Source organism: Gossypium arboreum, chromosome 7, assembly GCF_025698485.1.
Source record: "Gossypium arboreum isolate Shixiya-1 chromosome 7, ASM2569848v2, whole genome shotgun sequence".
Classification (NCBI taxonomy): Eukaryota; Viridiplantae; Streptophyta; class Magnoliopsida; order Malvales; family Malvaceae; genus Gossypium; species Gossypium arboreum.
In genome coordinates, this window is record NC_069076.1 from 98,251,814 (window position 1) to 98,266,959 (window position 15,146).

Here is a 15,146-nt window from a genome sequence, read left to right on the forward strand (position 1 = left end):
GTGGAGTCATAATCGCGCATGGGTCTGGTCAGTCAGTAGTCACTAACTCTCCCTGGACCTACCGAAAACAACTACTTCCTAACCAATTTCTATTAAAACCACAAAACGGCAACGTTTTCACCTTAACTAATATAATTAAATTATTAGTGATGATGATTATGACGATGACGATGACCGCCATTAAGCTAGAAGATGAAACTGGTTCGAAAAATCACCCAAATAAAACTTCAATACTATAAAAATGAAAGAAAACATTTTTTTTTTAAAATTACAAAAGGGAGAACAGTTATATTCATATACCCATATAACTGTATAAAGTACACACTTGGACGAAATTATCATAATTAATAACGAAAATAACAGTTAAATCCTGCCTTAAGCTTTGATTTTATGAGATTTTTTTTAATCTCTATTTCAATTTTGTAGTTAATAAATAATTTAAGTGGGATAAAAAAGGGTCAGAGGTAATTTACGGGAGATAGAGGCCATGGTGATCTTGATCAGTCCACTGAGTTTGACTCCAATATGTCTTATCAACATCGTTCGGAAGATCAAACAACCCTTGATCTTCGTTCCCTTGCCAATCCAACGCTCCAAAACCATTCTCTGATCTACTATGCATATTTGATAACTCAACCTGCACCGTTTGATCAAGCAATCCCCCGTTGATTTCATCCCCTCCCATCCTCATCATCTTTTGATGCTGTTGCTGCCACTGTCCTTGCTCAAGTGCTTGCCCGTTTAATACCTTATCGAAACCAAACGACATCGTTTCGTTGTTTGATGATGTAATCAAGCTCGTAAAACTCCCAATCTCCGGAAATATCCCGCAGTCTGATCCTTGTTCTAGCAATCCTGGCTCTAACCCTAAATTATTAGGGTTTCCGTAAAACTTCGGTTCACTCACATCAATCAAGTTAGAATGAGAGGTTACCGCCTCCGCCGTGCCAGCGGCAGAACTGTAGTTGTTGTTTTGATTTGGCACTGCAACGTTAGAGTTAGTCGCAGTAAGACTCGAACTCTCGCTACTAGAATGAGAATTCGCTTTACGTTGATCACAGTGTTGTTGCTCCGGAGGCGGCAGTGCGGAGGCGGCGACTGCTGTGGTTTCGGACGAAGCTTTGGTTTTGGTCCGCTTGGCTTTGCGGCAGCCACCGCCAACGGGAACGTTACGGAGGATGCCGCCTTTTGTCCAGTAACGACGGCAGCTCTTGCAGAAATGACGTGGCTGAGAGAGGTTGTAGTTGTTGTAGTAACAGAACTTCGTGTTGAGAGAATCGCAACGTGGACACTTGAGAGCTTGATGGTTGTGATGGTGGTGCGATCGTAACCTTTTGTCTCCTCCTCCTCCACCTCCACCGCCACCGACACCGCCGCCGAATATGCAGCCACCTTCGATCGAGTGGATGTCTTGCATTACTCGCAACAATTTTCGCTCCAAAATGCAAAATCGGAATGAAATATTTTATAATAGTTTATAGAAACACAAAGATTTTTGCAAGAAAAGAATCACATCAGTGAAGAAGATTTGTATGAGCTTTGGTCTTCCAAAAATCCCTTTACATATCCTTCTAACAAAATTATATTCCAATTACCAATTTAACCCTTTTCCAATATGGAATTACGTGAAAGTTGCCAAAGTACGAAATTGGGCTGGAAATTAAGATAACGTCTCCGTACCTTTTGAAATATATGCTGCTCCATCCTTTTTTATAAAACATATTTCCAAAAACATATTATTTTTATATTTTATTTACGGTTCAATGTATAATTTAATCGATAAAATATCACTCCAATCGGTATATATTTATTTATATATATTTTAAATTGGTTTAACCGCTCCATTTAATTAGTCTGTATTGATTTTCGAGTAAATCTATTCAAAAGTTTCTCTTCAACTTAATATTTTAACGGTTTTCAATCCAGTTCAAACAACATTATTTATATCTCATATGTTATTTTTTAAATAATTTATTTATTTTATATATATATTTAAAATATAAAAAGATAAACTATCTTATAATAATATTTGTTATTTTGTTAAAAGAAAAAGTTTTATTTTAATTAATTTAATGCTAGATTGATTCATAACAACAATTCAAGGTAAAAGATCTCTTTGGTCCCTCTCAATTTTGATAGTGATCAAATTGATCCCTTTAAAAAAATCGAGTAATTTAATTTCATTAAATTTCAAATTGAACAATAAAACAATTAATAACAATGTTAATGTTTTATGCTAATTACACATTTTTAATTGATATAATAAATAGATTTCAGCATTGATATTTTATATATTAATCCTTAAACCATTATCTTATATTACAAAAATACATGAGTCATTTTTTAAATATAAACTACATTTAATATTTATTCATGTTAAAATAATATTTACATGTAAAAGTAAAAAAAAATCAAATCAATAGTAAAAGTATCATGAAAGCCCTTTATACTATGAGTCAAGTTACATTTTACTCTCTTTACTTAAAAAGGATAAATTAATCCATATATATTAAATTAAAAATAAATTAATTATTTTTATTAAAAATTTATTCGTTTCTATTGTTGGAAAATAACATACCTAATTATCATCAAGGTTGCTTGAAAATGAGTTTATTTATTTTTTAAAATAAGGATGAGCTGATTCTTGAAATGTATTTTTTCTTTTTTAGTTTAATGTGGATGTGGAATTATGTGTGGATATATTTTGGCCTTACTTGCAAGAGATTCTTGATAAAATCTAATTATCATCATTTGGCTACAATGATGAAACATTACACTAATCTCATCTTTATAGTAGTCGAGGTCAACCTCAATTTTATCTTTTTTATCAATAGTAATTTTTATATTTCTATTTCGGAGATATGGCAACATGAGAATCAATTACAAAGACTCACAAGTGATCTTTTATTTCATATCGTCTGGATGATTATTTAATGATCGATTACTTGTGTGTCCCGTAACCTCACAGGACAGGTCATCCATCTTTAACAACTTAGTCGGATCCTTTTTTAATCTATCCGCTATTAACGAGTGCATTCTCCTCAAAGGGAATATTCAGGAATCGTCACATTTCCTTAATCCCAAGTTACCACATAGAAAGGGAACTCTCTCATCCTCTCTCAACAAATCCTAAGATGCTAAGCCCTCACCCTTCTCCTTCCTATTCTCTTGCTTTTGCGACTCTTGACTCCATGGGTGAACCACCCTTCCTAGGCACCACCCATTTTCCTCTTTCTCCACCCTTGTTGATACTATGTATCAACAGTAATAAAAATTTAAATCCTAATATTATAATATTTACAATTTTGTCCAAATATTAAAAAAATACATATATTTTATTTATAATATATTTAATATTTCATATATTTTTCCATTATTTTTATTGTAATTATTGTTTTTACCATTATACAATCAGGTTTTGTTGAGAAATGACGTCGTTTCAAAGGCATACTCTTAAAATCTCAAAAACCTGACACACCAGAAAATTTAATAGAAAAGGTTGACATATGTATTACTTTTGGCTTTTTTTTTTCTTTTATGTTATAGGAAATTGTTTAATTTTAGTTTTGTAACAGCCCATTTTCAGTGAAATCAAAATAGTGATCTCGAGACCACAAATCTGGTCCGAAAATAAAATTTATTTTTATTTTATTACATGGTCCGTAATATGCTAGAAATGTCATGTGAAATTTTTGATAATAAGATTTTATCAATTTAATACTTAATTATAGGATGGACTACATCGCATAAAATGCAAAAGTTGAATTCTAGTAGCTAGAATGATTAAATAACTATGGAATTCAACACTTCAAGTCCTTATATAGTAATTAGATCATTAAAGAAAAGTACGTAGATATTTTGGTGACTCATCCATGGAAATTTAGAAAAAGGGCAAGGACTAAATTGGAATTTGAAATAATTGAATTAATTAAAAGATGAAAAAGAAAATATCATCTTGTTTACTCATTTTCTTTCCCAAAAATACATGGAAACCTTAGGAGAGAGAGAAGAAAATTTCATGACTTAATTGGATAAGTTTCCTTGTCCAGTTTTTAGTAATTTTGATATTTTTCAAACCGAGATTGCTTAATCTATCTTTTGGGGGATCAATTTGAAGAATTATCAAAGTATGAAAATTAGGTCATGGATATATAAGCTGGAAATTAGAAATTTATGGTAGAAAATGAAAGGTTGTTGATAGATAAACAACTTTTACAAAGTGATTTTTGATGAAACATGATTTAGGGACTAAATATAAAGTTGTGAAAATTGATGAAAAATTATGAAATTTATAGAAAATATGTGTTGTAAATTTTATGTTGAAATTTCAGTTAGGCTTGGAATAGGGAGTAAATTTGCATAAATTTCATTTTCCAAGCCTAGGGATGAAATTAAAATTTATGGAAAAGTTAGGGGCAAAATGATAATTTTTCCTAGGACGTAAATTGAGTCCAAATGAATATGAAATGTGTGAAATTGATGATTAAAGTTATTTATATAGATCCGGACAACACAAATTTAAGGTTAGATCGAGGAAAAGAAAAGGTTTTGGATTAATAGATTTTATACGCGAACAAGTGTCGAGGTAAGTTCGTGTAACTTAATCAAGCATGTAAATATGTTAACTTGAATGTTATGATTATATGCAATATGAATCATATTTATGTGAATGTTATAAATGTGTGAAATAATTACATGTTCGAAAATGTTGGGAAAAGGGTAAAGTCTCGTTTGAATATTGAATTTCAATGCATAAATGTGCTTTCCCGAAATGAATGAGGTCCTGCATTTGTTTCTGATGGGATTTAACTTGGACGAGTAATCCTATTGATCTCATTATTGAAAGGATTTAGCCCGGACGGGTAATCCTGATATAATCTCTCTCGAGCATATGTTACAATTAGTGTAACACCCCCTAACCCTAAACCTTTATCGAAACAGGGTTACGGAGCATTACCAGACCTTTCAGACATATTACGAACCTTACACAAATAAATAACATACATATTATAAAACATTCATAATGTCCCTTTTATGGACCCTCGAAGCCCAAAATACGTGTCAGAAGTGAATCGGAACTAATTCGAATGCTCGAGAAATTTTTCATGAAATTCTAAAAAAACTTTTAACAAATACAGGGCTCAGACTGTGTAGACAGGACCGTGTAAGCTCAAAATAACCCCTTTATAATCATCTAACCAACCCTGCAAACTTAAAACATACCCAATTCAAACTAATATCACAACCATTACAATTTTATATACAATTACATTTAAAACATATCAAAACACCAACCTGATAATCTATTCACTAAACATTCACAAGCAACATTAAGATTAGTTTAGAAATTTCATTCTATTTCTATTTCAAAGTTTAATATCATATGTTCCATTTTATCTTCTTATTCTTTCATATGTCTATTTGATAATACTCTCGAACGACATATTTTATGTGCTAATTGCATGATTATTTTGAGTATGATCCTACTAGTTTGGATTATTTTGTGGTTTTTAATCTTTTAAGGATTAAATTGGAGGCAAGAGGAAATTCAAGGGCAAAAAGTACAAATTTGAAGATATAATGGGCCAACATGCAAAGAAAGAGAGAAGTGGTGCCAAAAATGCAAACATGGAAGACCCAATGACTAAAATGCAAAAGAATAGATTTTATAGCACAAGACTCTATTTTAATTATATTAGGATAATTATTAAGGATTTTTATTTAGATTTAATTCTAGGATTTATTTTCATTTATCTTTATTTATATTTATTTATCTTTATTTATTTGTATTTATCTTTTAGAATTTCATTAAGAATAGACTAGGTTTTCTAGTACTATAAATAGGGGATGGAGTGGCACATATTTGACATATCTTTTTTCTGTAATCACTCCCTCTCCCAAAAACTCTGTCTTTTGTTCTCTTCATATTTTATTCAATAAAAATCCCATATCTATTTAATTTATTTCTTTCCCAAAAATCATGAGCCACTAAACTAATCTAGCCGAAGGTTGTCAAAATTCCCCAAAAGGGTTCATGAGGCTTAGAACCCGCGCTTAGCCTTCTCAACAAGGTATTCATCACTTCTCTGCATTACGGGGCTGACGCTTCCGTCCATGTCCCTTAATAGGTGATCTTTTCAACTTATGCAAGGAACAACCGCTTTGTACATTTTGGGAAGATTACACAGTCGGTTCGTTGGCTTTTTGCGTCAGAGGTTGGCTTATCCAAGAGACAAAACAGTGTGGTATTCGCCGTTGGAAAGTGGTGATCTAGTAGAAGATAGTCCCACAAAACCGATTATTGGCTAGAGTCAGGTTCCGCCAAATCTTAAGTCTCAATCTTTGGAGTTGGTGGTCGTAGGCATCCTCTTCCACTATAACTGGCTTATCCTGCTCGAGAAGGGTTGCTTAAAAGCCAAAGATTGAACTCAAGGTGGAACGAGACAACCGAAGGCTGGAATTTCACCACATAAGAAACTTTCTCTTTTCCCAACTCTATTTCTTTTTCCTCATTTTAATTTCTGCAATTTATTTAATTTCACAATTTCAATTCACTTTAAATTTTATTTTTTTATTTTTCCAGATTCTTAATTTTATTTTTTTATTTTTCAGTAATACAGGTTTTCTTGGCTAAGAAATTGTCCAGGATTTCAAGAAACGAGAATTCGTACAATCCGGTCCCTAAAGATTCGACCCTACTTCCCCTTTACTGTTATTTTTACTATTTTACAGGGAATAGGATATTTTTGGTGCTCTCAACGACCGCATCACTATTCAAATAACATATGTCATCTATTACAACCAAAATCCACCATGACACATATACATAACCTAGGTACATGCCACTTTTACCAAAAGCAATATACATCACCAAAGTTTTTTAAGATCAGGATTGGCTTTGGATGCTGGATCGGAACGTTTGACTCCAACTAATCTGCGCACGAAAAACAATCGTAAGCTAAGTATGGATATACTCAATGGTATTACTATAATTCAGATTACTTGATATAACATACAAATCATACTTATTAAAATTTACAAATTAACAAAATATACTTATTCATTACAGAACAACCATAACCATTCTAAATAGCTTTTCTTTACTCATTTCAGTCATCAATACACAATTGTCTATTCGTGAACAATGATTCATACTATGCATTTTCATAATCTCATTTCATTGATTCATCAATCATTCCCTGAACCTTTGGTTCATTCATTCATTCTCATTTCTCAATTTCAATTTATTATTTCATTCTTCAATCAAGATCATTTACTTTCATTCAATTTTACCATTTTATTCATTACCCCTATTAACAAAACTCAGACTTTGACGGATACACGAATCCAACCAAACAATCCAGTATGGCACCCAGTGCCTCATCGATAGTTCGAAGCAAATAATTGACAATCAGTGTCTTATCGGCCAAGCCGAAGTAAGTTGGTACCCAGTACCTCATCGAATCTATCCGAAGAAATATAGTGACACCCAGTGTCTCATCGACTCGAGGTCGAAATATCCTGGACACTTCCAATCTTATGCCATACCAGCTATATCCGACTCAGCTCGACTAGTTAATAGGGTATTTAAATCACATATAACCTCAATTCAATCACAATTTCTCACATTTTCAATTCAATCATTTTTCCATCTTTCAATCAATATTCAATCCATATATTCACACATTTTCACAATTCAATACATTTTCATTCAATTCAATATCAATACTCACCTTAATTTCTCTTACCATGCATATTAATCACTATTCACAATTAATAATAAATAAATTCGAATTATAGTAATACAAACCAGAATTTCTCCTGAGTTACTCTCCGGTAATCTTTTCCTTTCCCTTCTGACCTGATGTCTCCGGTTTGATGTTAGCTACGAAAATTAAAATTAAAATAATTTACAATTATTAATACAACAATTATTCACATCAAATACCTGAATTTCCTATTTAACTTCTACCTTAATTCCAATTTAATCCTTAACCAAAATCATCTATTTTTTCATTCCAATTCATACCTTACTTGTAACGCCCCCACGCCCGAAACCATCACCGGAGTCAAGCTTGAGGTGTTACTAAACTTATCTTACCTTTTAAACAACTCTAAATCACTTATTTTAATTTTCGGAATAAACTATTTTTCTGCCTCATGGTTACTTAAAAATTCATTTCTCGAGTTTCAAAACTCGAAATTAAGATCCATAAATTTTTCATGAAACTAGAATCATATATATATCTACTAATTTTTTTCTAGAATTTTTGACTTAGCCAATTAGTACAGTTTATTAGTTAAAGTTTCCCCTATTTCAAAACTCGACTGCACTGACCTCTTCTTACTACGAACCATTTTTATTCCTGTACAAAATTCATATGACTAAGTCGTTTGTTTCTCTCAAAACTAGATTCAACAAGCATTCTAACCATATAAATTATACCTTCTAATTAGTTTTGTACAATTTATGGTGAATTTCAAAGTTGAAACAGAGGATCCAGAAATCGCTCTGACCCTGTTTCACTAAAACTCAGATATATCATAAAAATAATACTTTTACCTGTTTTGCTTATTCCATAAGAAAATATACATAATAAGCTTTAATTTCATATATTATTCATCTTCAAACTATGTTTCTACAAGTTTTAGTGATTTTTCAAAGTTACATCATTTCATTACTTGAATCTGTTTTTAGGTTACTTTCATATTTTCATAATTTTCATGTGATAATCATCATTCAATCATACATATTAATAAACATGTATATCATCAGCTATTTTCTTAGCTAATCACTAGCAAGTATTTACACATCATTCATTATTCATATTATACCAAAAGTAGCTAAGTTTCTATACATGCCATACCTAAAACAAAACGTCTAGTTATACTGAGTTATTTCTTTGATAGTGTGATCGGCCTCCGACATTTCCTTCGATCCCCGAGTGACTAGATAAGTACTATAAGAAGAAGAAAATAAAGAGATTAAGCACTAGGCTTAGTAAGCTTACAAGCAAATAAATCACAACATTCAACATAATGGATAATTATGCATAATATCATCTAACATCATAAATTTCTTTACTTCTCAATTTCTATCTTCTTCTTTATTCCCTTACCTTCTTTCTTACCTGACCTTTCCTTTTTCATAAGTATAATCTACTTTTCCTTTGCTGTTAATTCACTGTAATTTAACTCGTATCCTGACCCGTTGAACCACTCGGAATACTAAGGATACTAGGGTCGTTCCTGTCTATCAATATCCTGCCAATGCCATGTCTTTGACATGGACTTACATGAATTATTACTGTCTCCAATGCCATATATAATATGGACTTACATGGCTCAATCCTGTCTCCAAAGCCATATTTCTAATATGGACTTACATGGCTCATTTCGTTCTGTCCTGTCAACCCTAATATCCTAACATTCCTAGGGTTCAACCGGGGCTTTCTAACACTTTTCCTCTGTCACTTCACCTTAAATTCGACTTTAAATATTTTCATAACATAAATATATAAATGCTGGAAATTGAAAATAATAATGTAAAATAAAAGAATATTGCATTTATTTACTGTAAACTTACCTTGATACAAAATGTGACTAAACCTTACAATTTAGTCCTTTACTTTTTCTTTTCCTCGTTCTTCTTTGGATTCTTGATCTATAATATAAAATATTTCTACTCATTAGCATTTATTTGATTTCTATTTCACTTCACAATTTATGCTGTTCAAAATTCGAAATTGCACTTTTACCCCAAAATTTACAGTTTTACAATTTAGTCCTGCTCAATTCACCCATCAATTGAACTAATTTTTATAAATTAACACTTTTATTTTATCATTATAAACTATTTCACAGCCTTTGATATTCTGAATTTCAACACCAACATCTAATTCACAATTTTGCACACAATTAGGTCCTAAATACCATTTTCTATCAAAATGACTTAATAAAACAACCTTAATATGAAATTAGAACTTCAATTTCATAATAATTCATCATAAACTACCCTTACTCAGCCAGGGTAACTTCCAATTTCACCCACCAAATCAAAAACTAATGAATTAGATGATTGGACCTAATTGTAAAAGTCACAAAAACATAAAATTACTAAGAAATAGTAAAAATTGAACTTACATGGTGCAAAAATATGAAAAACCAGCATAGGAGACCTGCTACGGCGTTTCGGCTGAGAAAGATGAAGAAATGTCTAGATTTTCAATTACATCATTTTTTAACTATTAACTTTTATGCTAATTCCAATTTTGTCCCTTATTCACATTGTTTTATTGCTTATTTCATACCCAAACCGTCCAGCCATTAACCTTTGGGTCTAATTGCTCTTTAAATCCATCTTTTAAATACTTAAGCTATTTACTCACAATTTAACAAATTTTGAGCTATTTTCGATTTAGTCCTTTTAATTAATTAGCTATCCAAACATCAAAATTTTCTAACGAAACTTTAATACTAACTCAATGACACTTCATAAATATTTATAAAAATATTTATAGCTCGATTTTCAAATTCGAGGTCTCGATACCTCGTTTTGACCCGTCGACCTAATAAATTATTTTAATTCACTAATTTCACCATTTCACAAATTCTTCTAAATTCTTACTTGACTCATAAATATTAAGTTATTATCTTGTTCAATCTTATTTGTCCGATTTAGTGATCTCAAATCACCATTTTTGACACCACTGAAAATTAGGCCGTTACATTCTACCTCGGATTTGTGGTTTCGCAACCACTGTTCCGTTTAGGCCCTATTTCGGGATGTTACATTACTAATATTCAATTTTCAACCAAACTTAAACTTAACTCTCTAACTTTCATCATAAATACCTAATTTCAAATTTCTTGCAATTTAGTCCCTATTTCACAAAATTTATAGCCTATTCTACAATTTAATCCTTCTCCCAATTCTAATTAGAAATTCTATTAATTCAATCTCTAATTCACACTTTTACTCAACAAAATTAGTATCTAAAAATCTAATTACTCAACAAAATTTCAGCATATACTTAGTAGTATTTTGTTCTAGGATCATAAAAACTAAAAAATTACAAAAAAATGACTTAAATTGACTTACCAATTAAACTTCAAACCTTGAAACCCTAATTCTCCCTTTTTCTTTTCTTTCTTTCTTTTTCCTTCTTTCCTTTCTCTGTTTCGTTCTACGTCTTTCCCTTTTCTATTCTTTTATTTCTATCATGTTTTATATTATAATAATAATAACATAATAATAATAATATAATAGTTTTACTTAAATAATAAGTAAATACATAATAATCACAAATATATGTATTTTATTTACACACTTAGATTTATTTCTACCACACACTTGTCATAATTTTGGTTTATTTTACATAATATAATAATATAATATAATATAATATATTTTATAATTAAATAATATATTAATATATTTAAAACATAAAAATCTTATACTTTTATCATACTTATGCCGCCTCTTTTATGGGACTTGACATATTTGCCTATTTAGTCCTTTTAACTTTTCTTTAATTTATTATTCAACTTTCACTCTTATTTCAATTTAGTCCTTTTTTACAATTACTCCTAATTAAGTCAAATTCACCTAATCAAAACCTAATTGATCACACAACTAATTTCGTAAATATTTATTACTCATTTCACTAAAATGGAGGCCCGATAACACACTTTTTCGATGCCCGTAAATTTTGGGTCATTACAATTAGGATTTAGTCTAGACTGTAATCCTAATTGAGCTCTTTTGAGCATACATTTCGTAATGGATTTCTAGACTGTAATCCTAATTGAGCTCTTTTGAGCATACATTTCGTAATGGATTTAGCCTGGACTAATAATCCTGTAATACGATATGTGGCTCGAGAGTATGTTCTTTGATTTATTGATGTAATAGGTACTCTTGAATAAAAATTGACAGGCTATTGAATTGTACACCTTGAGTGTACTACTTGAGTATCCATCGGAATTTTAATGATTCAAGGACACAACTCTTGGCATGATAAGAGAATAATGGAATGAAATAAATAATGTCTTGAAGGAAAATTGTATGATGAGCTCATCTATGTTTACTTGGTGTATATGAAAATTTTGTGACTAACATGTTTGATTGAATGCATGAGTTTAGGAAATTTTTCCAAATGGATGGAAAACATGATATGGTATACTTAGATTAATAAATGGGATTGGTAAGTTTAGTTTCCATTATACAAACTTACTAAGCATGTAATGCTTACTCTGTGTTATTTTTTCCCTGTTTTATAGTGCTCGGAAGTTCGCGAAGGTTGGAGATCATTGGAGCATCATCACACTATCCACTAGCTTATTTTGGGTATATATAGTAAAATCAATTTGGTATAATGGCATGTATAAGCTAACTTGGCCATAGATGGCTTAACTATGTGGTTTGTAATCTAACCATTAGAATGGCTAGTAATGGTTGTTTTTGATATACTTGTAATGTCATACTATGGTAGCTACAAACATGTTAAATGGTTATTCAAATTATGCCTAACATATGGAATGTACCGAGGTAAGATTATGAACATGTATGCATGTAATGATATGCCATGTTGAATGATAGAGTTTGCTTAATTTGAATGCTTGAGATGGTTGGTATTTGGATGTGAGTTTAAGTGTAGGTCATTGGTGTGATTTTGGGTGAGAAATGAAGCTAGAAATGGTTTCATTTAGTCCACATGGGCAGATACATGGGCGTGTGTCTAGACTGTGTGTGACATACAGCCTGGTACATAGGTGTGTAGTTAGGCTGTGTGTCTTCTGCACCTTAAATTTGAGAAACAAAATGCTCAAAATTAAGCCCACGGGCAGAGACACAGGCATGTGTCTCATCCATGTGTACTACACGGCTTAGAACACGGGCGTGTGTCTTGGCCATGTGAAACCTGCACCTAAATTTGAAAAATAAAATTAACCACACGGCCTAGCACATGGGTGTATGGCATGACCGTGTGTACAAGTCAGAAGCTACACAGGGTCAAACACGATCTGCAGCACGGGTGTGTCCCAGGGTCACACAGGGGTGTTCATTGGACTACATGGGCATGTGAGCCCTGCACCTTGGAAAATTTTTGAAATGTCACGAAAAATTCTTAGAGTTTCCGATTAAGTCCCGATTCGATTTTAATGCTCATATTGGGCCTCAAGGGTCCATTTAAGGGACGTTTTGAATAATCTCGGGAAATGAACAGTGATTGACGTGATTTATCTGTAAATGTTCTAAAAGTTCCGGTAATGCCCCATCACTCTGTTCCAGCGACAGATACGGGTTAGGGGTATTACAAGTTTTGGTCATTCTACTATGATTAAACTTGAGATTTAAAAATTATACTTTAACTTCTAATATAATTTTGTTCATATACATTTACAATGTTATTTATTAGTCCAAATAGTTGTATCGTTAATTTTTAGTTAAAATATTTTGTAGTTATATATAATTTGCTTTGCTTTTTTTTTTACATTATAAGGTATTTGTCAAATTTTAGCTTTGGCCCCTATACTATGTTGAAACTTGAGATTTATTTCAGATACTTCATTTTTTAACATAATTTAATCTCTATACTTTTATAACATCATTAGTTAATCCAACTAGTTAATATTATTAACTATTTCAATTAAAATTTCGATGCCGCTTTTCTTTAGACACTATTCTAACAAAAAATATTTTATCATGACACGTTCAGTATAGGTATTTTTAAGAAAAAATTCATATAAACATTTTAACGTTATTTTTATTACATGACTACCAAGTGAACATATATTTTAAATTTCAAAATATCAAATCAAGGAATTTAATATAATAATATTAATAGTGATAGCAATTAGGCTTAAATTTTTAATCCAAAAGGAGAGGACTAAATTGCCAAAAATAAAAATGAAGAAACTAAATTCTAAATATATGAAGTGTGTAGAGATTTAAAGTATATTTTAATATTTACTTTACAATTTAGCACAAAAAGTAATTATTGGTTGAAACTAAACTATTTTTTTTCCAAATTACCAAAACTTAAAATAATATGATTGTGGAAAAAAATAGTATATTGTTAGTGTATCAAATACTAACTCTTATTAAAATCTCCTAATACTGGTAAATTCATTTTAGAGATTAATTCAAGCGATAAAATTAAATACAACCTTACTTGAATAGAATTTGTACTATAAGTTTGTACCTTTGAAAAATATGAAATAATTTCAATAACGAGATGAAGTGTAGTGTGGTGTGATGTGTTGTGGTGGTTACTCATATTATCTCTTAACTATAAGGCTAGGTGTTCGGTCCCTATCTATGGGAATGATTAATATTTCATAGACAGCCATTTACCACTTCAAAAATTGTTTTCCTGACCAAATTTTAATAAGTTAAATTAAAAAACTAAATTTTATTTTTTTATAAATAGGATGAAATTAATAAATAGATAAAAAAAAAATAGGAAGTCATATTTGCCAAGGGAACAGTAATTCAAGCCTTCGTTTGACATTCCAAATGACCAAAGTTGAAACCTAATCCACCTTTGTCCATTTGCAATATACCCTAAAAAAATCATATTTAAATAGGTATGATCCACGGAAAAATGCGAGGATAGTGTTTGGCTACGTATGTATGTTATCCCCAAATATCTAACTGCAATCACCAGCTTCTTCAACCATTTCAATAATAAAAGCATAATAATTGCTCTTCATTCAGCAATGGAGACTATGTGTTTCTGGCCCACTATGGAGACAAACCCTAATTTCCATCCATCCAACAACATGCCATTATCAGTAAATTTTATCATATATATACACTATTTACAGCTGCAAAATGAAAATATTTATGTAACAAATATATTTATTAATATTTTACCTAAAAATTAATTTGTTTATCATGCATGCGGTTAAAATTTGAATAATTTCATAAGCGAGTTGATGTTCGATTGATTAAATAACACCAATTCAAGAAAACATTTAAAATTAGTATGTAAATAGATAACTTAATTTGTATATAAAAATAAATTTATTAATATCATAACTCCGTGACACCATTACTTAATTAATTTTAATTAAAACATATTTTATCGTAAAATCAAATTTCTTATACCATAACTCTAGTATCATATATTCAGATAACA

General features: G+C 30.8%; 1 protein-coding gene and 1 long non-coding RNA gene across 2 annotated transcripts; both read right to left on the minus strand.

Moving 5' to 3' along the window:
- Positions 1–211: 211 nt before the first annotated feature.
- LOC108484549 (dof zinc finger protein DOF5.4-like) lies at positions 212–1,706 on the minus strand. The gene has a single exon (XM_017788370.2). The coding sequence runs from the start codon at positions 1,415–1,417 to the stop codon at positions 470–472; it is 948 nt and encodes a 315-aa protein (XP_017643859.1). The 5' UTR covers positions 1,418–1,706; the 3' UTR covers positions 212–469.
- Positions 1,707–8,703: 6,997 nt separating this feature from the next.
- Positions 8,704–9,665, minus strand: LOC128295071 (uncharacterized). Its single transcript, XR_008285374.1, has 2 exons — positions 9,587–9,665; positions 8,704–8,960 (listed from the first exon to the last, which is right to left on the minus strand). It is a non-coding gene; the product is annotated as an uncharacterized LOC128295071 (long non-coding RNA).
- Positions 9,666–15,146: the final 5,481 nt, after the last annotated feature.